The sequence below is a fragment of the Myxine glutinosa genome, chromosome 13, assembly GCF_964187855.1.
Source record: "Myxine glutinosa chromosome 13, kmMyxGlut1.1, whole genome shotgun sequence".
In the NCBI taxonomy this organism is placed as follows: Eukaryota; Metazoa; Chordata; class Myxini; order Myxiniformes; family Myxinidae; genus Myxine; species Myxine glutinosa.
The window spans coordinates 6,100,680-6,127,084 of NC_136273.1; the positions used below are offsets into that span (position 1 = coordinate 6,100,680).

A 26,405-nucleotide genomic window follows, 5' to 3' on the forward strand; every position below is an offset into this window, starting at 1 on the left:
CCAATACCGACACCCTGAACCCCAATACCCAATACCGACACCCTGAACCCAATACCGACACCCTGAACCCAATACCCAATACCGACACCCTGCACCCAAATACCCAATACCGACACCCTGAACCCAATACCCAATACCGACACCCTGAACCCAATACCGACACCCTGAACCCAATACCGACACCCTGCACCCCAATACCCAATACCGACACCCTGAACCCAATACCCAATACCGACACCCTGCACCCCAATACCCAATACCGACACCCTGAACCCAATACCGACACCCTGAACCCAATACCGACACCCTGAACCCAATACCGACACCCTGCACCCCAATACCCAATACCGACACCCTGAACCCAATACCGACACCCTGAACCCAATACGCAATATCAACACCCTGAACCCCAAGTAAATGGGACAATGTGGTATCACTAAGGTGAGAGGGGAGTGGGAGGGCCAGGGTTGTTGATCTACAAACAGAACCTCCCTGGTGGAGCCGGGTGAGGGTGCTGATCACATTCGGAGCCCCTCGGTGGCCTCAAAACAAATGGTTCAGCAAGAAGAGATTGAGAGAAAAAAGTCATGAGTTTCAGAAGTCAGAGCGAAGGCTGCGACAGCCGGTGATGGAAAACGCTCGTCTGGAACACTTGGCAAGGAATACCGAACCCACGGTGAGAATGGGAGTTGGGTTGGGATTTTGAATGGACCGACATCAGGATTGATGATGCCGGACGAGGGTTGAACGCACGACTGGCGGTTGTTGCGACGTGGACCTCATCTTCGACCTTCTTGGTAACCGGTACATGGTGAACGTGGAAGCCATGGCGCCGAGTGGACATCTTGGAGGGCGAGAGGGATCGCCTGGAAAAAGGGCATCGGCCAACCGGAGCGATGGCCTGAGGAGGCCAAATCCCATGAAAACAAAACGTAGCCCTTTTTGGAGCCCCTCAACCTCGCATCGGTCCCTCCCCGTTATTCAACCCCAACCCCCCCCCCCCCTCCTGCCACGACGTATCTCCCCTCCCACTCGTTCTGTTTTTCCTTCCCTCGCACTTCTTCGCATCATGCTTCCATTTTTATTCAATCGCCGCCATCCCCTGCACCGGTCTCTCACCTTCCCTCTCCTGCCCGTCTCGTATACGCATCCCGTCTGTTACTTTCATGTCGGTACACTGAGCGATATATACACCATGTAATACAAGACTCAGTTGGTGTGAAGAGGTTTTATTACACCCGTGCTACTCCCTCCCCCCCCCCCCCCCCCTCGTTCCCGTCTGCCCTGAATGGTATGGTCCCAGACAGATGTGGCGGGGGCGGTGGACCAAACTATTTACAGCCCGCGGGGGTGAGTTCCAAAGGGGAGAGGGAGGACGGAGGTGGGCATTTGTAAGACGGTGGAGGGAATTACTGCAGAGAGGACGAATATATTAAAGAACCACCAGATCGAGATCTAAAAGAGGAAGATTTTGAAAATATGAACCTTTCAGACAAAAGGACAAAACATAAAGGGGGTGGATAGGTTGAAATGGGAATTAGATAGGTAGCTACCGGTACTTGGATAATTGGAGTTCCAAAGGTATGGGAATACAGTATTGGTAAACCTTGTAGGTAGCTTGTGTTGTTGTTTCCTATGCGAGTTGCATCATTTTCTGGAAGCGTGGCTGTGCTGCTCATGCAGTGCCCCTGTTCCCAATAGGTTGGTACTCATTTTACCGACTTCGGAAGAATGATAAGCAAAGTCAATCCACCTGGTGTTATTTCAACGTACACTCGAACTCAAGACCCTAACATGTTAAGCCATCACCAAGTCTTCGTAGCTTGTGTGTGTATGGGTGATGACACCGGGGTTGGTGCAAAGCAGGCACGATGGGCCGAATGGCCTCCTCCGCCAGAGTTTCTCGTGTGAATTCGTACGCCGATCCCTCGACGTGTGAGCACCGCCATCATACAGGGGGCGAGGTGTTATTGCTGCTCGTGCTGGGGAATACAATCCTGAATTGAAAAACAACACAAAAAACCCCTTCATCGCGGCTGAGGGTCCCTGCGCAACACCGCCCCCTGCCGACGACGGGCAGCCGTGAAAATGTCCCGATCGGAGCGATTTGTCGCATTGCGCGCCCAGGATTCTCCAAACGTGGGAAACCCTCCCATTGGTGTTTGTTCCACTGTGACCACGCCCTCCGCACGCCCCCCTCCCATTGGTGTTTGTTCCACTGTGACCACGCCCTTCTCACGCACCCTCCCATTGGTGTTTGTTCCACTGTGACCACGCCCTCCGCACGCACCCTCCCATTGGTGTTTGTTCCACTGTGACCACGCCCTCCGCACGCACCCTCCCATTGGTGTTTGTTCCACTGTGACTACGCCCTTCAACCTTCGCAACAACTTTCGGGATTATATTTTGTGAAATCTTTTAATTACAAGTCCTGGACCATGATTATGATTATATATATAACACATTTATATAAATATATACGCAATCTGGGTCCATCATCTGGAGGGAATTAAAAAATAGGTCTTAGATACAGTGGTCTCTAATGCAGTGGTGTGACACCTTATCCCATGGAAGTTACACTCACAAACTGCTGACGAAGTACCAGGCGATGCTTCTACAATTTAATATACCATTCGTGTAAGACAATGACATTCTTTTGCTCCTTCAGCTGACAGTTTTGTTCAGTTTCAGTAACACACACACACACACACACACACACACACACACACACACACACATAGTAACACACACAAATACAGTAACACACACACACACACACACACATACAATAACACACACACATAGTAACACACACAAATACAGTAACACACACAAACACAGTAACACACACACACATAGTAACACACACAAATACAGTAACACACACAAACACAGTAACACACACAAACACAGTAACACACACAAATACAGTAACACACACAAATACAGTAACACACACAAACACAGTAACACACACAAACACAGTAACACACACAAATACAGTAACACACACAAATACAGTAACACACACAAACACAGTAACACACACAAACACAGTAACACACACAAACACAGTAACACACACAAATACAGTAACACACACAAATACAGTAACACACACAAACACAGTAACACACACAAACACAGTAACACACACAAACACAGTAACACACACAAACACACACAAATACAGTAACACACACAAATACAGTAACACACACAAACACAGTAACACACACAAACACAGTAACACACACAAATACAGTAACACACACAAATACAGTAACACACACACACACACACACACACAGTAACAACACACACACACAAGCACCGATCTCGTATACGGTATAGCGAGATGCGTATATCTCCACCGATCTGGGAAAGCGAGATGCTTTTAATTACAAGTCCGGCACCCTGATTATGATTATATATATATATATATCTTGTCTTATATATATATATTTGTGCAGTGTCTGTCCTGTGTTGTGTTGTCACTGAACTACTCCCTCAAACTTTAGTGAAATCGCACCAAACTTCTGGTATGCACCTATCTCTCCCGTGTGTACGTCATAAGGGTATTTTTTATTTGAAAAAAATTTCAATTTTTTTTTTTTTAAACTTGTCTTCCACTTCAATTGTTTATAAAATGTAATATCACGTATATTACAAATACATTTGTGCAAAATAATTGTTTGAATTATGATTGGTGTAAACCATGACAAAACAGCAACTCGGGTACAGTCATTTATCTATATATCTACATATCTGGGCAGTGTCTGTTGTCACTGAACTACTCCCTGAAACTTTTGTTTCCGTGGTTGTGAAGTGTTTATAATAACGTGGTGGTGGTTTTGAATCACGTGGTGGTGAGGTATTTAGAATTATGTGTTGGTGAGGTATTTAGAATTATGTGGTGGTGAGGTATTTAGAATTATGTGGTGGTGAGGTATTTTGAATTAGTTGGTGGTGAGGTGTTTTGAATAAGTGATGGTGAGGTGTTTTGAATTAGTTGGTGGTGAGGTGTTTTGAATTAGTTGGTGGTGAGGTGTTTTGAATAAGTGATGGTGAGGTGTTTTGAATTAGTTGGTGGTGAGGTGTTTTGAATTAGTTGGTGGTGAGGTGTTTTGAATAAGTGATGGTGAGGTGTTTTGAATTAGTTGGTGGTGAGGTGTTTTGAATTAGTTGGTGGTGAGGTGTTTTGAATAAGTGATGGTGAGGTGTTTTGAATTAGTTGGTGGTGAGGTGTTTTGAATTAGTTGGTGGTGAGGTGTTTTGAATAAGTGATGGTGAGGTGTTTTGAATTAGTTGGTGGTGAGGTGTTTTAAATTACGTGGTGGTGAGGTGTTTTAAATTACGTGGTGGTGAGGTGTTTTAAATTACGTGGTGGTGAGGTGTTTTAAATTAGTTGGTGGTGAGGTGTTTTGAATTAGTTGGTGGTGAGGTGTTTTGAATAAGTGGGGGTGAGGTGTTTTAAATTACGTGGTGTTGAGGTGTTTTAAATTACGTGGTGGTGAGGTGTTTTAAATTACGTGATGGTGAGGTGTTTTGAATTAGATGGTAGTGAGGTGTTTTGAATAAGTGATGGTGAGGTGTTTTGAATTAGTTGGTGGTGAGGTGTTTTAAATTACGTGGCGGTGAGGTGTTTTAAATTACGTGATGGTGAGGTGTTTTAAATTACGTGATGGTGAGGCGTTTTAAATTACGTGGTGGTGAGGTGTTTTAAATTATGTGATGGTGAGGTGTTTTAAATTACGTGATGGTGAGGTGTTTTAAATTCCGTGGTGGTGAGGTGTTTTAAATTACGTGATGGTGAGGTGTTTTGAATTACGTGATGGTGAGGTGTTTTAAATTACGTGGTGGTGAGGTGTTTTAAATTACGTGGCGGTGAGGTGTTTTAAATTATGTGATGGTGAGGTGTTTTAAATTACGTGATGGTGAGGTGTTTTAAATTACGTGGTGGTGAGGTGTTTTAAATTACGTGGCAGTGAGGTGTTTTAAATTACGTGATGGTGAGGTGTTTTAAATTACGTGATGGTGAGGCGTTTTAAATTATGTGGTGGTGAGGTGTTTTAAATTACGTGATGGTGAGGTGTTTTAAATTACGTGATGGTGAGGCGTTTTAAATTACGTGGTGGTGAGGTGTTTTAAATTACGTGATGGTGAGGTGTTTTGAATTAGTTGGTGGTAAGGTGTTTTAAATTACGTGGTGGTGAGGTGTTTTAAATTATGTGATGGTGAGGTGTTTTGAATTAGTTGGTGGTGAGGTGTTTTAAATTACGTGATGGTGAGGTGTTTTAAATTACGTGATGGTGAGGTGTTTTAAATTACGTCGTGGTGAGGTGTTTTAAATTACGTGATGGTGAGGTGTTTTGAATTAGTTGGTGGTGAGGTGTTTTAAATTACGTGATGGTGAGGTGTTTTAAATTACGTGATGGTGAGGTGTTTTGAATTAGTTGGTGGTGAGGTGTTTTGAATTAGTTGGTGGTGAGGTGTTTTAAATTACGTGATGGTGAGGTGTTTTAAATTACGTCGTGGTGAGGTGTTTTAAATTACGTGATGGTGAGGTGTTTTGAATTAGTTGGTGGTGAGGTGTTTTAAATTACGTGATGGTGAGGTGTTTTAAATTACGTGATGGTGAGGTGTTTTGAATTAGTTGGTGGTGAGGTGTTTTGAATTAGTTGGTGGTGAGGTGTTTTGAATTAGTTGGTGGTGAGGTGCTTTTTTATTTTGACGTGGTAAGGTGTTTTGAATTACGTGGTGGTGAGGTGTAATCGTCCCAAACTTCCAGTCTGCACCTATCCCTCCCGTATGTATGTGCTGAGGGGTTCTTTTTTGAATTATATATATTTTTTCAACCTAAATCTTCAACCTAAATTGCTTATAAAAATGTAATATCACAAACACTACAAATTAATTTGTGCAAAATTATTGTTTGTATTATGATTGGTGTAAATCATGACAACACAGCAACTCAGGTACAGTCATTATCCTCAGCTACAATAAGCCCGTTCCTCAGTAACGACGCGTGGTGAGGCGAGCGCAGCGAGTATACATATATATATCTATCACCGGCACTGATCTCAAATAGTTTGCGTTTTACCTGAAAAAGTTAAATAATAATAAAAAAAGATATCTTAACCGAACCAACAACACCGCATAGGCAACCATCCATTACCTCAACCATTACATCAACCAACCATCCATCAACATGTCCATTTCGGCGATTGACACAGTTTACGGGATCGTTTTGTCTCACACGCCGACTCTATGTATATGTATGTATATTATATACCACCAGCACCGATCTTGTACAGCGAGATGCGTTTTACCTGACAAAGTTGAATTTAAAAAAACTAACACAGAACGAGAATCCCAGCCTCGCTTAAATAAATGCATGTGGACACTTAGTTATAAAATAGCAAGATATGATAATTTTTGTCAGATTTCACTCAAAATTTGGACATTATTTAGTCTACAGCATCCAATCCTCATATCTGAATCCAGATTTTGATGATATGCTTCAATTATGTAATGATAATATAATCGATCATGTTTCCAAGGCAAGGCACGTTTGAGTAGGCCGAAACAAAATGGCGGCTTAAGAACCCAGCGAGGTGCAGTGGGTTTACCAATATGTTGGGCCACCATATTGGTAAACTACTACATTTTTTTTTCTTCTCATGAGCACTTCGTTAATCATCTTCAAAAAGGATGTTATAACACACCCAAACACCCAGTTTTCATCCTTGCAATCTATTAGGTCCAGGTGTATGCATGTAAAGTTTGGGGTTGCTAGGTTTCATGGTTTTGGAGTTATGGAGTAGACAGACAGACGGACACTGCCTTTTATTATCCATTATCTATAATAATTATAGATATTATAGATAAATGAATGCATTATCTATAATAATAAAAGGCAGTGTCCGTCCGTCCGTCTCCTCCATAACTCGAAAACCAAGAAACGTAGCAACCCCAAACTTTGAATGCATACATGTGGACCTCCAACAGATTGCAAGGAGGAAAACTGGGTGTTTGGGTATGTTATAACATCCTTTTGAAGATGATTAATGAGGTACTCGTAAGGAAAAAAACCCCGACGTAGTGGTTTACCAATATGGCGGCCCTCCATCTTGGTCAGCCCACTGCACCTCGCTGGGTTCTTAAGCCAACATTTTGTTTCGGCCTACTCAAACGTGCCTTGCCTTGGAAGCATGATCGATTACTATGACATAATTGAAGCATATCATCATAATCTGGATTCGGATATGAGGACTGGATGCTGTAGACTAAATAATGTACAAATTTGGAGTGAAATCTGACTAAATTTCCCATATCTTGCGATTAAATAACTAAGTGTATATATGCATTTATTTAAGCGAGGCTGGGATTCTCATTCTGGTGTTAGTTTATGTTAATTCAACTTTGTCAGGTAAAACGCATCTCGCTGTACAAGATCGACGCCGGTGATAGATATACGGTGGTAGTGGATGTATACACATAGAGTCGGCGTGTGAGAAAATGATCCTGCAAACTGTGTCGATCGCCGAAATGGACATGTCGATGGATGGTTGGTTGATGTAATGGTTCGCGTAATGGATGGTTGCCTATGCGGTGTTGTTAGTTCGGTTGATTTATTTTATCGGTGCAGGTGATAGATATACGCATCTCACTATACCGTATATGAGAGGTGTGTGTGTTACTATGTGTGTGTTACTGTGTATGTGTGTGTGTGTGTGTGTGTGTATGTGAGTTACTATGTGTGTGTGTTACTGTGTGTGTGTTACTGTGTGTGTTGCTGTGTATGTTACTATGTGTGTGTGTGTTACTATGTGTGTGTGTGTATGTTACTGTTTGTGTGTGTGTTACTATGTGTGTGTTGCTGTGTATGTTACTATGTGTGTTACTGTGTGTGTGTGTGTGTTACTATGTCTGTTACTGTGTGTGTGTGTTACTATGTGTGTGTTGCTGTGTATGTTACTATGTGTGTGTGTGTTACTATGTGTGTTTGTGTGTGTGTTACTGTGTGTGTGTGTGTTACTGTGTGTGTGTGTTGCTGTGTATGTTACTATGTGTGTGTGTGTGTTTTACTATGTGTGTGTGTGTGTGTGTTACTGTGTGTGTGTGTTACTATGTTTGTGTTGCTGTGTATGTTACTATGTGTGTGTTGCTGTGTATGGTACTATGTGTGTGTGTGTTACTATGTGTGTTACTGTGTGTGTGTGTGTTACTGTGTGTGTGTGTGTTACTATGTGTGTGTTACTATGTGTGTGTTGCTGTGTGTTTTACTATGTGTGTGTGTGTGTGTTTTACTTTGTGTGTGTGTGTGTGTGTGTGTTACTGTGTGTGTGTGTGTGTTACTATGTATGCATGTGTGTGTGTGTTACTATGTATGCCTGTGTGTGTGTGTTACTGTGTGTGTGTTACTATGTATGCATGTGTGTGTATGTTACTATGTGTGTGTGTGTGTTTTACTATGTGTGTGTGTGTGTGTGTGTGTGTGTGTGTGTTACTGTGTGTGTGTGTGTTACTATGTGTGTGTTGCTGTGTATGTTACTATGTGTGTGTTGCTGTGTATGGTACTATGTGTGTGTGTGTTACTATGTGTGTTTGTGTGTGTGTGTGTGTGTTACTATGTGTGTGTGTTACTATGTGTGTTGCTGTGTATGTTACTATGTGTGTGTGTGTGTGTGTGTGTTTTACTATGTGTGTGCGTGTGTTACTGTGTGTGTGTGTGTGTTACTATGTGTGCATGTGTGTGTGTGTTACTGTGTGTGTGTGTGTTACTGAAACTGAATGCAACTGTCAGCTGAAGGAGCAAAAGAATGTCATTGTCTTACACGAATGGTATATTAAATTGTAGAAGCATCGCCTGGTACTTCGTCAGCAGTTTGTGAGTGTAACTTCCATGGGATAAGGTGTCACACCACTGCATTAGAGCCCACTGTACCTGCGATCTATTTTTTAAATTCCCTCCAGATGATGGACCCAGATTGCGTACATCATATTCCCGTCACGAAGCGATTCATTGTTACCCGGCAACACCGTGTACTTTTGCTGGTATATATATATATATATCGGTTATATTAACTTGGTTAAGGGCTAATTGAGCTCCAAGATGAGTAGGGGCAGAGGGTACGAGACCATGAAGAAGGCGGTGCCTGTAGAGCAGCTGTGGGAGTGGAACTCACCAGTTAGAGCAATGCAACAATCTGTAGTCAGTTCACCATCGAGCCACTCTCAAAACAAAATGGGGGACGGGGAGGGGGTGAAGATTATTAACAGCACTACATTGGCATGCATAATAAATATATGGCACCTGGCAGGTCGTTAACTATTGTCCTACTTGTCCCAGGTCTTTGTTGACCCACCCTTTTATTATTTACATACATATTTTAAATATGATAAGTGGTGAGATCATTAAACCACATTGCGTAGTTAAAATGGAAGTCAAAGAATATAATTCGGAGGTTAAACAATGCGTCCGCATTCTACTACATAAATCACAATGTCAGTTTGTACAGGTGTCTGTCCCCCTTCATAAGGGTAAGTTTTACAGGCCAATCTTTTAACATGAATCTGTGTTCATTGTGGTCTACTTTTGAGGATAAAACAAACTTGAAAAACATTTTCCATAAAAGACTAATGATGTCTCTTCTATTGGAAATGTAGACAGTGGCTTGCAAACCGAGCCTCACGGGCAGTGTACAGAAACTTTTTTTTTTTTAAATCACAATAAATACAAGGTGCAGGGAGGTGAAATTTGCTGCAGGTGATGTGCAACGCTCACAGAATAAAACAAGTATTAATTTACATTTGTAGGATGTCTAATAAATAAAGAAGATATAAGCACGCCTGACACTGGGCCCAGGCTTCAGACTATGGCACGCTTATTTTTGACGGGATTTTTACGAGTAACTAATAAGCCCCCCAAAATAGGAATCCCGTCAATCTTCTATTTACAGGTTTGTGTGCGAGTTGTGCGAATACAGTGTCGTCTGCTAAGTTCATGTAGGGAAGTAGTCAAACTTCTATCACCGACATCGGAGCGTCAGTTAAATCCCACAATTTATATTTTCGGGACAACTACAATGGCTGATCGCCAACACCAATTTGCCATTGTCGACTTCGTGTAAAAAGACCGAGTGGACCCAGCAGGTAAGGCACAGAGGCGGTGGAAAAAGCAGAGTCCATTTCGATTTATTATTTAAAAAACGTCCCGCACATCGCAGAACCAGCCGGGTGTCACGAGATCCCGGATTGCTCCTTGCGCGGCCATTTCAAACGCCCGCGCTTTTTCATCCACCACCATTTGTCCCTTTACGTCACAGGCCTCTCCTCGTGGTGTCGGCACAACCCCTGGAATCGGCCGAGCGATCCTTCCACGGGTCCACGGTACGGCCTTCGTGACTGCTGTCTCGGCCGATAGGACCCGGTCGTTGCACCGAGGGACGTGACGCTGGAGACACATCGGTCTGTGGCATCGGAAACAGAAATCATTTGGTGTCAGGAAGGGGATTTGGAATGGACTTTAAAAATCAATTTATTGATGACTCATAATCCTTACCAACTGATTACAATTGATTTTAATGCATTTCAACTTTTTTTTTTACATTTTCAACCTTCATGGACTTCTTCCACCACATTGTGGCCTTTCGGCTCCATGCCACGATCATGAAACAGTCAGGTGCGAAGCCCCAAATGCTGAAGCAGTCACTTCGCGAATGGAGGCTGAAGGCCGAATTTAATACGGGGCACCCCAAGAGGTAATGGATGCTCCACATTTCAACGAGTGTGCCTAAACATGCTAGTTATCAGAATTACAATGAACGTAACTTGACTCCAAAGGAAAAGTCCATTGGACTGAAAAGGTTTCACCAAGGTGGCACGATGCAAAACATGGCGGGCACGGGATCTTAATAAGCCAAAGGACAACAATAACTAAGAATCTCGAGCAAAAGAAAGACACAATGTTCAATAAATAACACTTAAAAAGACAGTGGACAATCTAGAATGAGAGATGCCAAGGACACACACAGATAAGCAGCTCGAGGTCTACCTCTTGGTGGTCAGCGGAACAGAGAGGGAGAGAAAGAGAGAAAGAGAGAAAGAGAGGAAGAGAGGAAGAGAGAGGGAGAGAGAGGGAGAGAGAGGGAGAGAGAGGGAGAGAGGGAGAGGGGGAGAAGGGGAGAGGGAGAGGGAGAGAGAGAGAGAGAGAGAGAGAGAGAGAGAGAGAGAGAGCTACTTTTATTCCCTCCTCGGCACGTCTCCTCCCCTCATGGCTGGGCCAGCCCACTTCAGCGTGGTGTCCAACCACACCGCTACACATCAATGATGGCAGCCAATGCCATCTACCTTAGGAATGTCTCCCGGGGGTGGCCATTGTGCAAGTGTTTGCAAGGCCAATTGGAGCCTGAATACTGGCGCGGTCAGCCCACCAATCGTGTCACGTGTGCGGAAGAGCTTCACGGAGCCAATGGCCGGCGACATTGTAGTGGACCCTATCTATACCTATCCACTATTTTTACTGAATAATCATGAGATGATGGAATCTTGTGAAATTGTAAATTTAATGTTTTTTATTTGATTTACTTTTAAGATTGTTTTTAACGAATGGGAACTTTGTTAAGAACGGAAAGGAATGGGGATGGGAGGACAGAGAGTTTGGGTGGGGGCATAGAGTTTGGAGATAGAGATTGAAGCATTGGGAGGGAAGATTGAGGAATTAGGGTTAGGGGTTGGGAGGAGAGGGGGGGGGGGGTTGAGGACTTGGGGTTGGGAAGAGAGGGGGGGGGGTTAAGACTTGGGGTTGGGAGCAGAGGGGGGTGGTATTGAGGACTTGGGGTTGGGAGGAGAGGGGGGGGGGGGTTGATGACTTGGCATTGGAAGAGAGGTGGCGGGGGGGGGGGGGGTGGTTGATGACTCGGGTTTTGGAGGAGAGGGGGTGTTGAGGACTTGGGATTGAGAGGAGATGGGGTGTTGTTGAGTGTTGAGGACTTGGGGGTTTTGAGGAGAGGGGGGAGGGGGGGGGGGGGTTGAGGACTTGGGGTTGGGTAGAAAGGGGGGGGGGGTTGAGGACTTGAGTTTGGGAGGAGAGGAGGGAGAGGGTTGAGGACTTGGGGTTGGGAGGAGATGGGGAGGGGGGGGGGGTTGAGGACTTGGGACTGGAAGGGGATTGGGGGGGGGGGGGGGACAGGGTTTGAGGACTTGAAGTAACATTTTACGTTACGCCGATTTTCTACGGTCCCCTGCTTGTAGTTGATGATAATCCTGTAACATGATGGCGTTTCATCTGCAACATCCTCTACTGAAAAAAAGTCAATCATATGTATCATAACAAACTCTCAAGTTTGAAACTCGACAAACTCAGTTATCAAAAGTATTACAAGCATTGACATTCTGCAATAATTGATAAAATTCCAATCCGTGCAAAAAACAAAACATAGAAAAATCCTCTTAATTTATCAAAACTATAAAAAAAATAGGGCGAAAGAAGATGCCATTGCCAATGGACATTTTACCGAGAGTGATAAATTGATATCAAAATTTGAGACACCAGAATATATTTGCGTTAAAGGGAAATTGATATAAGTATTTTTTTAAACGAATTGTTTTGGCTTCCAGCCATAAATTATTTCCCAATCGAGCAGATTTCCCAAATTCATCAAAACCCAATTATTGGATGCGAGTTAACCATGAAGTAATTAATGAAGGATGTAGAGAATGACAACTGCACAGTGGACACAGACAACCCGATTTGGAATTGTCTGTTGTTTTTGTCTTTGTCAATTTCTTTGCTCCTTGCTTTGTCCTGGTTTTGCTTCTTCCTTTATTCACCGCAAATAAAGGCCTTTCTTGAATTCTTCATACGTATCCATCTTCCGTCTTCATGAATCATTCATTCTTCATTCATGAATCTTCATCATCCATTGAAGAATTTCCATCTTCATACATGTAAATACGTGTTGCTTCAGAAATAAAGGTAATATCAAAAGTTTCCCCTGTTCGATCTGCAGTTAAAAAAACAAGTTTGTTGATATCAGTGGTTTAGGCAACGCAGACGTCAGGAGGAAATCAACAATCAACAGACTTTCGCTCATTTGATAAATCAATTTTTCAGGATTTTTATTTTGGCGATTCTACGTGCAACGGTGTAGACGTTGTCCTGCAAACACAGACAGACAGACAAACAGATGAAAAATCGGTCAGAGACCGAGGACTTGCCGGAATGTATTTTTTTATCGGCCATTTTGGACAAATATGGCGGCCGAACCACGTGATCGATGATGTCATCATTATTTGTTTTCTAAGCTCATTTATTCCTTGATGATGCTCAAGAAATTTCATCTTGATCGGATGAAGTTTTGTACTTGTCGAATTATGACGTCAAAATGGAGGCACCTATGACATCATCATTAACATTTTATTCCCCATGGAGAGTTCTTTACAATGAGCCATGTCTCAATTTTTTCTATTCAGCACTTTCGGAGATATAGAGGTGCAAAATTTTTCCGTTTTTCCAATATGGCGGCCGAACCACGTGGCTGATGACGTCATCATTTTTTTTTTCTCCACCAGTTTATGCCGACATAGCGCTCAAGAAATTGCATCTTGATTGGATGAAGTTTTGTAGTTGTCAAATTATGACGTCATAATGGAGGCCTTGGGCCGAGAGAGTTAAAAATTGGGCACAGTCTATTCCAGGGCAAGACAAATATGTGTGTAAAGGTTGGCGATGCTTTGTGCAATGATGTAGACGTAGTGCTGCGCACAAACAAGCAGACAGACAGACAGACAAACAGACGAAAAATCAGTCAGAGACCAAGGACTTGCCGGAATGTAGTTTTTTATCAGCCATTTAGGACAAATATGGCGGCCGAACCATGTGACCAATGACGTCATCATTAACATATTTTATTCCCCATGGAGAGTTCTTTACAATGAGCCATGTCTCAATTTTTTCTATTCAGTACTTTCGGAGATATAGAGGTGCTAAGTTTTTCGGTTTTTCCAAGATGGCGGCCGAACCACGTGACCGATAACGTGCATCAATTGGGCACAGTCTATTCCAGGGCGAGTCAAATATGTGTGTAAAGTTTGGCGATTGTACGTGCAACGGTGTAGACGTAGTACTGCGAACAAGCAGACAGACAGACAGACAGACAGACAGACAGACAAACCATCCGATCAACATACTTGCCGGAAAAACCAGCCAACCAACATAGATTCCGGCAAGTAACAAACCAAAAACAAATTGTTCTCTGAGCATAATTTGTGAACTCTACCTGGAGAGGAACTTATCTGACAGCTCTTATTCAGACAATAGAGAGCCATAAAAGCATATGTGAGCAATGAGGACAAGGGCCTATGCTTTGCTTAACAGAGCTACATCAAGGGCATTCGTTATGCAATGTCTCACCTGAGCACGGGCACGGCCAGGTAAGGTGCGGAGAAAAGGTGGGGGGCGGGTTGGGGGGTCCATTGCAGGAAGAGATGAAGATTTTTCCATCTTTCCCATCTTCCTTTCTATGATGGGGAAATAAATATACAGAAAAAAACAAAATGTCACTCCCACCAATAGTTCCAATGCCCACAGTATCTGCTGTCATAACATTTACTGAAAGGTCCCCGTGGGCTCACCCGTCTCTTCCATTGCTGCAACTCGCCCGACACAAACTCTTCGACCAGTAAAACCTGGAGCTAACGCGGGTTTCTCAGAGACATTTCCAAGCGAAACTCCCACTTTGCCCGGTGCAGCATCTAAAGAACGTAAGCGAGGCATAGTGGGGAAACCCTGACCGCCGAGGGTGTGGGAAAGCCCCGAGATAGGCAATGGGGGTTTTTTCCCTCCTTCAGCACCGATCCTGCTGTGTGCTGACTGCGTACGATAAAGATGCGACGTCGCGATTGTGGCCCAAGGTCCGTGGTGCCGACTGGTAGGTGGAACGGAGGAGGTAAGTGGAGCCGCTGCCCCTGCTGGCTCAGGCCTACCTTCGACCAATCCCCCAGGAGGACTGCTCGAGTCCGGCAGTGTAGTCGACCGGGGTCCAGTTTCGATTGAAGGCAGGGTAGCAAGATCAATGGGTGTAAGTGGAGACTCATCAGAATTTGGAGATGACGGCGCTGCCGCCGAGGGCAATACCAGAAGCGGTGGCCGGTAGGTAGGTAGGTCCGGAAAAGGAGCTGGAATACCATTCTGATCTCCTAATCCAGATTCCGAATCTGTATAATAATTTCCACGAGCAACAACGTCCGTCGTGGAGAAGCGCATCTCCTCGTATACACCGTCACCAACCTCTGAGGTTGGTTGCGACACCGCTGCCAAGACCGAGAGCATCTCTGTGTACACAGGCTCTTCCTCAGAAGGTGATGCCGGAGGAGTCCTTTCTTCATCTCTTCCTCGGCCGACCCTATCGCATCTGACGCACATCGTCAGAATTGCATCGTCGTCAGAATTGCTGAGTCGTGTGTGGGGATGCCTCTTCGGCTTGGGTGGTGGTGGGCGCTTTGGAACACCGGCCACAAACTCGTCGCTATGTGGACGAGGCCGACCCAGAGCCGTGGGAGAACCTGGATGGGAGTAGGAAAGAAAAAAAAGGGAATATATGAGAAATAGTGTGACGTGTGAGAGGATGAAGAAGTAAATGATAAGTGGAGAGTGATAGAAAAAAAAGGAAACAAGTACAGATACATTCAAAGTACACCACCCCCATGCCAAATAATTAAATATCCTACAGCGCGGCATTGCCGGGGCGCCTGAGGCGCCCGGCCATACCGTAGTGCAGCTCATAGAGACTGCATTGGGAGGGAAAGATGCACAATAATTGATTGATTAATCAATAAACAAAAAATACAGTTTTTGCCAAAGTACTTGCTCACCATTGTGCCCAAGTCTCAGCTTCCTAGCTTAAAGGATGGCTGAGATATCGCCCGGACAAACAAACAAACAAACAAACAAACAAATGAAAAATCGGTCAGAGACCGAGGACTTGCCGGAATGTACTTTTTTATCGGCCATTTTGGATCAAAATGGCGGGAAATCTATACATGTACATACGCTAAGCAATGGAAGGTAACTGTATGCATATCTCTTGTCCTTTCAGAGTTATAGTGGTTTGAAATATCTTACTATAATTCACCAAATGTCCGTCCGTCCGTTCGAAGGTACCGCAAAAACGGCTCAACCGATCGCAACGATATTTGGGTGGGTATTCCTGGGACCCTTTTTTTTTTTTTTTTTTTTTTTTTTTTTTTTTTTGTATACAAGATCGAGGCTCGTGAAAGAGCGAACATTAATCACACAGAAAGACAAACAGACACACAAAACAAATAACATCGGGAGCGGTAGACAAGATGGGGAGAGAGGGGGAAGGACACAAACACAACATTTGAGAGCAGGGACCGAGAGACATGGAGACATCGAGAGAACTGTGGGAGGCATGGGAAGGGGCGGAGGCATGGGAAGGGGGGGGGGGTGGGAGAGGTATAAAACATATGGACACTGCCAAGACTTCCAGGAAAGAAGTTGGAATTTCAAACAAGGTGGATCTGGGGTGAATTAGTGGGGGTAGAAAAGATCAAGGTTTTGGATGGGGGAAGATAAGAGATGGTGGTGAACAGCTGTTTTGAAGACCTGGAGGGAGGAGTGTGATTGAAGTGAGTGTGGGAGTTTGTTCCAGAGGCGGGAGAAAAGAGGACGAAAGAGTGAAGGTGAGCAGAGAGCCGAGATTTCGGCAGTTTAACCATCAGAGGGTGGCTGGCAGATCTTGTGCGACCTGTAGGAATATTTGGGGGACAGAGCACAGAGAGAGCTGGGGGAGCAAGGCCGGAGAGGAGTCGGTAGAAGACAGAAAGACCACCTACCTGCCTGCGGTGAGTGAGTGAAAGGCCCTCAGAGATAGCTTCATCACGGGAGATTCCAATGATTCTGAAAGCTTTTGATTCAACAGCGTGAAGCCGAGCCAGGTGTGAGGCAGGAGCACCAGCCCATAGGGGAGAACAGTATCCATTGAGCTGCGGATGAAAGCCTTGTATGTGGTGAGGAGCTCAGGTGTGCCTAGGAAGGACTTCGCACGACGGAGGATGCCCAGTCGGCGACTGGCTTTGGAGGCCAGCTTGGAAATGTGGTTTTCCCAAGAAAGATCATGGCAGATGGTGAGACCCAAAAGCTTGAGCGACAGAACTTCTTGGAGAGGATTGTTGAGAAAGTAGATGGGAGGGTTGTCCAGTCGATCTTTTCGGAGAGACATAGTAAGAGTGTGATTTGTCAGGATTGAAAGACATGTTCCACATGTTTGACCAGTCTGTGATTTTGTCCAGGTCTTCAGAGAGTGAGGAGGCTGCAGACTGCCGATCTGAGGGAAGAGGAATGGAGCGGCAGAGAGTGGAGTCATCAGCAAAGAGATACAGAGGATTTTCCAGAGAGTCGGAGAGATCATTGATAAAGACCAGAAAAAGCACAGGGCCCAGCACACTGCCTTGGGGAACTCCAGCCTAAACGGGAAGGGGAGATGAGAGAAATCCATTCAGGGCCACACGTTGACTACGACCACAGAGGAAGTCCGCAAGCCATGCATGGAGATTTCCATGGATACCATAGGAGGAGAGTTTGGTGAGCAGAGCTGGGTGCCAGACCGTATCGAAGGCACGTGATATGTCAAGGGAGACAGCTCTGATTTCCTGTTTGGCATTGAGGACCTCCATCCATTGTTGAGACAGCAGAAGCAGCATGTCCAGAGTAGAGTGACCTGGTCTGAAACCAAATTGATGATCAGAGATCAAGCCATTGGAGAAGAGGAAAGATTTCATATCCGAAGCAATGATGGATTCCATGACTTTGCTGATAATTGGGAGCAGGCTGATTGGTCTGTAGTTGCAAGGATCTGTTTTTGCACCTTTTTTGTGTAAAGCGGTAATGTTTGCTGATTTCCAGGATGCTGGCAGATGACCTTGAGCAAAGGATAGGGTGAAAAGAACAGAGAGAGGGTGAGATAGAGCGGCAGAGCAGGATTTTAGGACCCGTGGGCTGATGCCATCTGGTCCAGTTGCAGAATCAGAGTTGAGGTTTGACAAAAACTCCTCCACCTTGTCAGGAGAGAACGTCACAGAGTCCAGGAGCAGTTTGGTTCGACTGGGAAAGGTGGGAACAGAGAGAGATGGGTTTGGGACTAAGGATTTTGAGGCAAACACAGAGTTGAGGCATTCGGCTTTGTCACGTGCGATGTCAACTGTGTGGCCATTTGAGGTAAGGGAGGGGATGGAGGGGGAACAAACACCAGAAACGGATTTGACCAGACGCCACCAGGATTTGGAGGAAGGAGACAGGTTTGAGAGTTCATTCTTGAGTGAGGAGAGATAGTGCTTCCTGGCACTCCTGAGGGTAGACACACACTTGTTCCGAGCTTGGTGGAAGGAACTGAGATTTCCTTCAGTTGGATTTGCCTTCCAAGAGGCAAAGGCAAGTTGTTTCAGGGCAACTGCCTCACCACAAGATTCAGTGTACCATGGACACTGAATGCGCGCCGCATTCCCTTGGGAGTAAAATAGGCTATATAGGCTCCCTTGGGAGTAAAATAGGCTATATTGTTGTTCCAATTTTTCCAAGTTTTCCAATTTTCCAGTTTTTCCAAACACGATGGAATAATATTTACCGATATGAACAGTGATGTGGCTTTTGTTGAAATTCTACAAATACTGTTTATTCTACGTACCAGGAGAGAGTAGATCGACTCCTGACGAACCCTTCCTATATAAACGTGCGGCTCCGAAGTAACATGGCAGCATGTGCAAAGCGACTGAGAAACAGGTGTAGCGGCCGCTTCCATGTTACAGATTCGGCGCGCACTCTTCACACATAAACGTGCGACTGAGAAAGACGTGCAGCGGCCGCTTCCGTTTTGCAGAATTCAATCTTTTTTCAAAATGGGCGCCATGTACTGTTTAGATTTTGATGAATTGCGTGTGATATGATTTAACGGATGTTTATATGAATCGTTTAAAATTTAAAAAGCCTTCAATTTCTGATATTTTGCCTTTTCATTTGGGCTTCCCAATTGAAGCCCCGCCCGTAGGGCAGGTACCGTTGCTAGTGTATTTTCAATGAAAACTTGGCCACCTGACCTTTGACCCCAAAAATAATTAAAACTAAGCATTTTTGACCATTTTATGCCACATGTTATTTTTCTGGAATTGAATAATGAACATTTTGGTGTTGGTTAGAAGGGAATCGGATGATGTTTGACAGTTATTAGTAAAAAAAACAATTTTTGACCTTGAGTTTGACCTTTCAAGGTCACTCAAGGTCAAAGGTCATGGTGGCAAATGAAATGTCATAAGTGACTTCCTATATGTCAGTAACAGTAAGTGTATGCATATCTCTTGTACTTTTAGAGTTATAGTGGTTTGAAATATATTTTAAATGAAAACTCGACCCCCCTGATTTCACATTTTCTTGAGCTTGCCCTTGGGCCTAGAGAGTTAAAAATTGGGCACAGTCTATTCCAGGGCACGGTAAATATGTGTGTAAAGTATGGCGATGCCATGTGCAACGATGTAGACGTAGTACTGCACACAAACAGACAGACAGACAGACAAACCAACCAACCAACATACTTGCCGGAAAGTAACAAGAAACCAGAGTGAAAACTGAGTACTCCCTTTCAGCGTGCGTCATTGCCGAGCCCCCTTCAGTGTCCGGCAATGACGTCATTCAGGGCCTAGAGATGGCACAGGAAAGGAGCGGTGTACAAAATGGAGGAGGTTATCATAAAAGTGTACATCAAATTATGGTTTATACCGAAACCTGAAGTGTGGAATGTTGTTTTTCATTTATTATTCCAAGTTTTCAGTGACATTACGTGGTCAGTAATATGTGTTTTTGGGTTTTACTTTTAGATTTCAATCCATTTTTTGTTGAGTTTGAGGAGAAGAAGGAAGATGGGTGAGACCATGGATCCTAAACACACTGAAGCAAGGAGATGGCTTTTCAACAGATGTTTTACCTTCTGGTTCACCTTTTCATCCAAGATGTTTACAAATGCTGTGTTTGTTTTTTTACAGAATTTAAGACTCATTGTGGATCTGCCACACATACATCTCCCACACATTGACATACAGACAAATACACGATATATAACATGAGCTTGAGGGAGGGTGTTCCACAGGCAGGGCAATCCATCAATGTGCGTGCCGTCCGTCGGACAGACGTTAATCCGGTGGACAAGTCTGCCGGCCATGGTCATTGGTGGACATTGAAGACTCCACTGCATCTTTTGCCAAGGTTAGGCAAGTTGGCATCAGCAAACTGAACAAAATAAAAATTCCTGCCACCTCAAAGGAGCCTCAGGCCTGGCCAGCAGGTTTACGAAACACTTGGATCAAGAGTATTGTGCAGCAGAACCCACAAAAAGTGGGAATAATTGGGGCCAGTAGTAGCAGCAGCAACAGTAGAGTCTTAATTCACGCTTGAATTATTATCAGGCCAAAGTTTACTAATACTGCTCGAACAGATTAATTACTAAATAATATTTCCAGATGGAAAAGCGAAGGCAGACATTTCAGACAAATTCAAGCACAGCAATTCACTTTTGACAATAGACAAAGGAAAAAGAAAAAAAGAAAAAGCCAAAAGAGTTATCTGATTGAAAGCCAAAACCGATGGAACATTGCGGAACGTCCTGTACTCCATACATCAGAGGAATGGCAAACACACAGGAATACACAAGCCAATAAAATGAGTTACAAATGCAGCATTTGCTGTACATTTTAAAACGGTCACACATTACATGTGACACACACTTTTCCTCCAGTGATGTATTTAGTCACATTAAAAAAATGTTAAATCAATCAATACAGAATGTTTCAAAATGGTTATGCTGTCACTTTTACTTATTAACACGATTGTTTTTATTTGCGGCTCATATTTTACCATTCGCTTTGGTTATGGTATCCTGCGGACTGTGTGTTATTTTAATGCATTTACATATTTAGGGCCAAGCTCACATTTTCATCAAGTAAAATGTGATTCCTCGTGAAAAAGGTGCGGAGGTGTCAGGGGCGGATCCAGGAGGGGGGGGGGGGGGGGTTGCAGGGGGTGCGCACCCCCCCTTCGATCCAGGATGAGGGTGCAGGTGGTGCGAATCTGCTGAACTGTTGGACCAGGGAAGAACACAAGGAAGTGCAGAAACTTCCAAGAACGCACGAAATGCCGTTTCGGACGATCAATTTTTTTAAATTTCCTGGGGGAGGACCCCCAGACCCCACCGTTATCCCTCACCCCCAGCGCTATAGTTTCATGCACCCCCCCCCCCGTCTTGAAATTCCTGGATCCGCCCCCTGGGTGTGGTTTCATTCCCAACCTGACTACAAATAGTCATTATATCAACAGAATGGTGATCAAGGTAAGCTAACCGCCATGGGAATAAGGAAGCTGAAGTTTCGGGCTTTAGCCCCTCATCAGAACAAAAAAGCATCATCAAGCAACGATTCAAGGGAGGGTTTTCTTACTGTATATATTATTAGGGAAAATGCCAGGGCATAGAAAAGGCCCCTTTATATACGGCATGTGCCATGTGGCAAACTATATAAGGAAGGAACATGAAAAATAAATCTCGTGTGCATGCTGGACTACCCTTGTGTTCTCATGAGGAACCAAGTAATGCTCCAGAAAAGTTCATATAAAAGGGACGCCAATTTGATTCATACAGTTACATTAATACGTAAATGTATTTTCAATGCAGTTAGTCCTTTGGTTTCAAAGTGACCTCGTTGCAGCCCTTCATTTTACTTAAAAAAACTTAAAATGCCAAACATAATATTAGTTTTCTATTCTATTGCAGAAGTAGGTGTACTTATACAATTCATCCATCATCTCTAATTATCATCAGTATTCATCATGTACATATCATGTTTGTCCAATATGTCTGCAATGTCAAAACTTGCAAGTTCATCTAATGTGCAATTATGGTCCAAAAGGGACTGGTAAAATAGGCCGCACTGCACAGGTGTACAATTCTTTCATCTAATCCAATTGTTGCATATAATGTATACACACATCGTGCTTGTCCAACGCTTGTCCTGAAGAATACATCAGACCCAACATGTCTGCAATTGGTTGGTACATAGTACATACACACTTTAATAATTTTTTTAACAAATCAGATTTTACATACATGCACATTATCTTTTGTGTTTTCGTTTTTAAGGTACACAGAAAACTTCGTACTGATGAGTTTTAACCTATAGATGAAGGGCGCACCTTTATATTAACTTTTCTAGAGCATTACATGGTTCCTCCTAAGAACACAAGGGTAGTCCAGCACGCACACCAGAATTTTTAAATGTTCCTTCTTTTCTATGGTTTGCCACATGGCACATACCATATAAAGGGGCTTTTTCTATGCCCCTGGCATTTTTCACAATAGGAATATGAATGAATGATCGTTTTGAGGCCATTTTTCCCCGCTAGAGCGGGGGTTAGCCTTGCGGGCCACAAGATACATTTTAAATACGAACAAAATGCATTTGTTCATCGTACAAGACTTTATTGAAGACGATATAAAAGAGTTGAAAAAGTAAGGGGAAAAAAAAATATTCAACCCACACGGGATTTGAACCGACAATCCCCAGCTTGGGAGTCTGATGCCTTATCCATTAAGCCAGCATGTTGGAAATTGTGTGTGTGTGTATGTATGTATGTATGTATGTATGTATGTATGTATGTATGCAAGCATGCATGCATGTATGTATGTATGTATGTATGTATGTATGTATGTATGTATGTATATATATATATATATATATATATATATATATATATATATATATATATATTGTTACGCAACCGTGATTAACACCACAGTTACGGATGGCCGATTGCGAGACTTTACACTCCCGAGGCGAAAACTCAATGGCGGATTCAAGCTCAACACAAAGTTAAACGCGCGGAAGGGCAGACACAGCAAGCTCCGCAGCCCTATCTATTAAAATGAAACACCCAGGAAAACTGCGTTCAGATATATACAGAAAATAATATAAGGATTTATTATTTATAAGTAAAGACAGTGAAAAAGCCCGCGCCGGTAATACTAATAACTCGAATAAGCCTAAATTGGGATCCCACACACAACAGATATCAAACACGATACGAGGGAGGTGAATACGAAAATAACACGTCTTTTAGTTTTATGCAAAGTGTATTCGCGGGTACGGCCTTATCTCGTCCTTGTCGTCTTGGCAGGGGTCCCAGCCACTTTGATTGACAAAATAATAGGAAAAATAGGAATTCTGATCACAAAAAATAGGAGTTTAATAGGAAAAAACTAGGAAGTAATAGCACAGATTTCAGCATTGGAACAACATCGGTAGCTTTATTGCTGCAAGATTTATGCAAATACATGTACATGTATGGGCATGGACACCCCCCCAATGAACTTGGGCCCACCCGTCTTAACATCGACAACAAAAACTATGACTTCTTCTTTTTGGCAGCCACCATGGACTCTATCAAAGTCTGCTTTTTCTTCTCCACTTTTCTCTGCGCCTCCCTGGTTTCCACCATACGAGTCTGTGTCTCTTGAATCTTTTTCTGAGCAGACTCAAGCATGGCCTGAGCTACTGCAATTTCAGTCATGTCACCTTTCTTAAGCGCCACCTTAAGCTTTTTATTTGCTTGATCAAGCAGACTGTTGCTAACAGTCAGTGACATCTGCTGAGATGACTCTTTTGCTGCCAGAGATTTCTCTGTTTTCTTCAAGTCCTCGCTCTTATGAGACAGCTCCGCTGCCTTCTCTACAGCAATCTTAGCTGTTCTCTCTCTTTCTTCTTTCTCTTGCCTGGTTTTCTCCCTGGCTTTCTGTTCATCTTCCTTGGCTTTTCGTTCTTCTTCAAGTCTCTGCATATAGTGCATGTGAGCAGAACGTCCTAACGAGAGGAGTCCCTTTGTGACTGGGACCATTTCGGGCCGGTCACCATACAATCTCATGCCATCCATTGTTGCACGGAGACCATTGATTGATGCCTCGCTCAGACTAACTCTCTCCTTGGTGACACTTTTCCCACTGATTGAGAACGCGCGTTCCACGTCACTGTTTCCGTGAGACAGTGCAAGGACAATCCTTATCATTTGTCTCACTTGGGGGAATTTACAGTTTCCCGTACAGCCTTTTAAAGCCAACACTTTTCCCCAGTAACTGTCCACTCTCTTCATGCAGACTTCTTCTTCATTCTCCTGTGTTTCCTGGGACCAGTCAGTAGGAATGGCTTCCTCTTGGTACACCTTCCATTCATCTGCAATGCTGTCACTGTCAATATTCCTCTTCAGCTGTCTGGACAGGCTCTTGGCTGATTCAAGAGACCATGCAGCAGTCCTGTTTTGTGGCTGCAGACATCTGGCATTCTTCAGGATTTTGTTTGTCAATGGAAGCTTCTTTTGTAGGTGTACTATGGCTGCCTGGTAGCACTTCCTCATCCCAAGATACATCCTTTCCCTCTCAGAGACTTTCAACTTAGCGATACACCGTCGGGTATCCTCTCCCACACCCATGGATTCATTCTCCAGTTGGTTTGCAACAATGGAAACATCAAGGTTTGAGATGTCTTTCACAGCATCAACTGAAGGAGTCTTCATAATTCTTCTGATCAGTTTTTTGAGCAGGTCATGGAGTTTGTCATATACAATGTGCACAAGTGGTTGCTCTGACTGGAAGAAGGTGAGGAACTCTGCAAATGTTGCTGCCAAGAACTTCAGGAAATGCAGTTGAGCTTTTATTTCTGGTCGCTGTAGTTCTGTTTTGATTCTTTTGTACCTGGGTTTAAACATGTCCTTTGGCTGCTGCTTTGGAAGAAATACCAAGAAATACTCTTTGAGAGATTCCCAGATCTCTATCAGCCGCTCCACTGCAGGTCCCAGTGTCAACCACCTGCACTCGACATGCTTCAAAGGCTTTTTTGGAACAGCACCCAATTTATGCTGAATGTCTTGAAAATCAACAGATCTAGCAGCAGAGCCTTTGAACCAGTAGAAAATGTCCACTGCAAGCTCAGTTAGGTTTCCACAGTACTCTGCAAGTCCTTTGGCAAAAGCATTGTGTACTGTATGGAGAGTACATGTCCCTACATCAAGGAGACCAGGGCCCCTGTTGTCGAGAATGGCTTTGTCAATCTGTCTCCACACAGTGGTGCTCACATTAGGCCCATCACTGCCGAGCATGATAATATCCTGAAGCTGCAGTTTCGATTCATCCAAGGCAGAGATTATTTTCCTGGACAAATCTTCTCCAGTTGCATGACCCATGAGGTAAGTTTTGAGGTGAAATACTAATATCTGTTCCTCGGCATCAGACCAATACCGTACACGGATTTCTAGTTGCTTCAAGTTCTGTTTATTGGTGGTTTCATCATACATGAGGCTGAAGCCAGAAGCTGAATTCTTAACATCAGTGACTATCATGTCCTGAAAATAAGGACCTGTGGCTTCGCTAATGAGATATGAAACTTTCGATGAGCTCATTGAGAAACCATCCGGGATAACACCAGGAAACATTGCCTGCAGAAGATCCTTCAAACCGTCACAGGAAGAGTAGCTCAGATTCGAACGAACAACTTTCAATGTCCATAGAAGTTCTGCTTTTGTAATAGCGTCTTTTTTGGACATACAGACTAAAGCTGCACGACTTGGCTCATCTGTAGAAGCTGACCCTGATGCTGAAGCAGATGAAGTTGATGGTTGAAAGAATGTCAGCAACGTCTGTGACCCACCCAGCAGTTCCTTCGCACGCTTCAGGTGCCCTTTGTTTTGGGCATGTTGTGTCAGTTGTTTCACACCCTGATTGTCACACCTCACTTCCGAATGGCACAACGAGCAGTAAGCTGAGAACACTGAGGACTTGCTAGGCTGACACCAGTCAGAAAGCCTACATCCATGTCCACTTTTCAACCACTCTGGGTTAAATTTAGTTCTCCCACCAGGCATTATACTGCTGGGAGTATACCTGTCAAAAAGAAAACAAATATGAGATAAGATTAAATGAATTAGCATAGAAAATCCTAACCTGTTAACGCATGAAGTGGAAAGAACTGTGAACCAAACAGTTTTTTTTTTCAAAACTGAAACATAAGTTAGTAAAATAATGAGAACAAACAAAGTAATTTAAAGGCAAATCAACAAATTTCTTACCGGTCTGCAGATTATACCTGAAACAAGAAAGATGATAAATAACATGTCCTAACATGTTTACCACCCGATAATTGCATTTTCTCCACTGCTGAATAGCTTGAACACTAATCTGAGTTCAAGCTAAGCGATGACAATTCAATTATGTATCTTTGGTATTGTTGTTGTACTATCTTCAGAAGATTATGAAACAACAAGACTTTAACAGTCTTTATTGTTTTTTGTTTGTTTGTTT

The 26,405-nt window shown here is 43.6% G+C and overlaps 3 protein-coding genes across 5 annotated transcripts in view; 1 reads left to right on the top strand and 2 right to left on the bottom strand.

Moving 5' to 3' along the window:
- The window catches only part of LOC137438537 (insulin receptor substrate 1), a 28,087-nt gene extending 7,700 nt beyond the window's left edge, over nucleotides 1-20,387 (top strand). The window contains exon 3 of the transcript XR_010986738.2: nucleotides 19,894-20,387. The gene's annotated coding sequence lies outside the window, so the exon portion shown is untranslated. The remainder of the gene's footprint in view (nucleotides 1-19,893) is intronic.
- Nucleotides 1-26,405, bottom strand: part of LOC137438541 (E3 ubiquitin-protein ligase RNF13) — a 238,389-nt gene that overhangs the window by 107,583 nt on the left and 104,401 nt on the right. The gene's annotated exons all lie outside the window — the stretch shown is intronic.
- The window catches only part of LOC137438536 (unconventional myosin-XVI), a 367,125-nt gene continuing 350,904 nt past the window's right edge, over nucleotides 10,185-26,405 (bottom strand). For all 3 annotated transcript variants that reach the window (XM_068133664.2, XM_068133663.2, XM_068133662.2), the window contains exons 32-34: nucleotides 14,641-15,570; nucleotides 14,420-14,526; nucleotides 10,185-10,475 (exon numbers count right to left, since the gene is read on the bottom strand). In XM_068133664.2, the coding sequence (XP_067989765.2) occupies nucleotides 10,326-10,475; nucleotides 14,420-14,526; nucleotides 14,641-15,570 (1,187 nt within the window). In that variant the 3' untranslated portion in view covers nucleotides 10,185-10,325. The remainder of the gene's footprint in view (nucleotides 10,476-14,419; nucleotides 14,527-14,640; nucleotides 15,571-26,405) is intronic.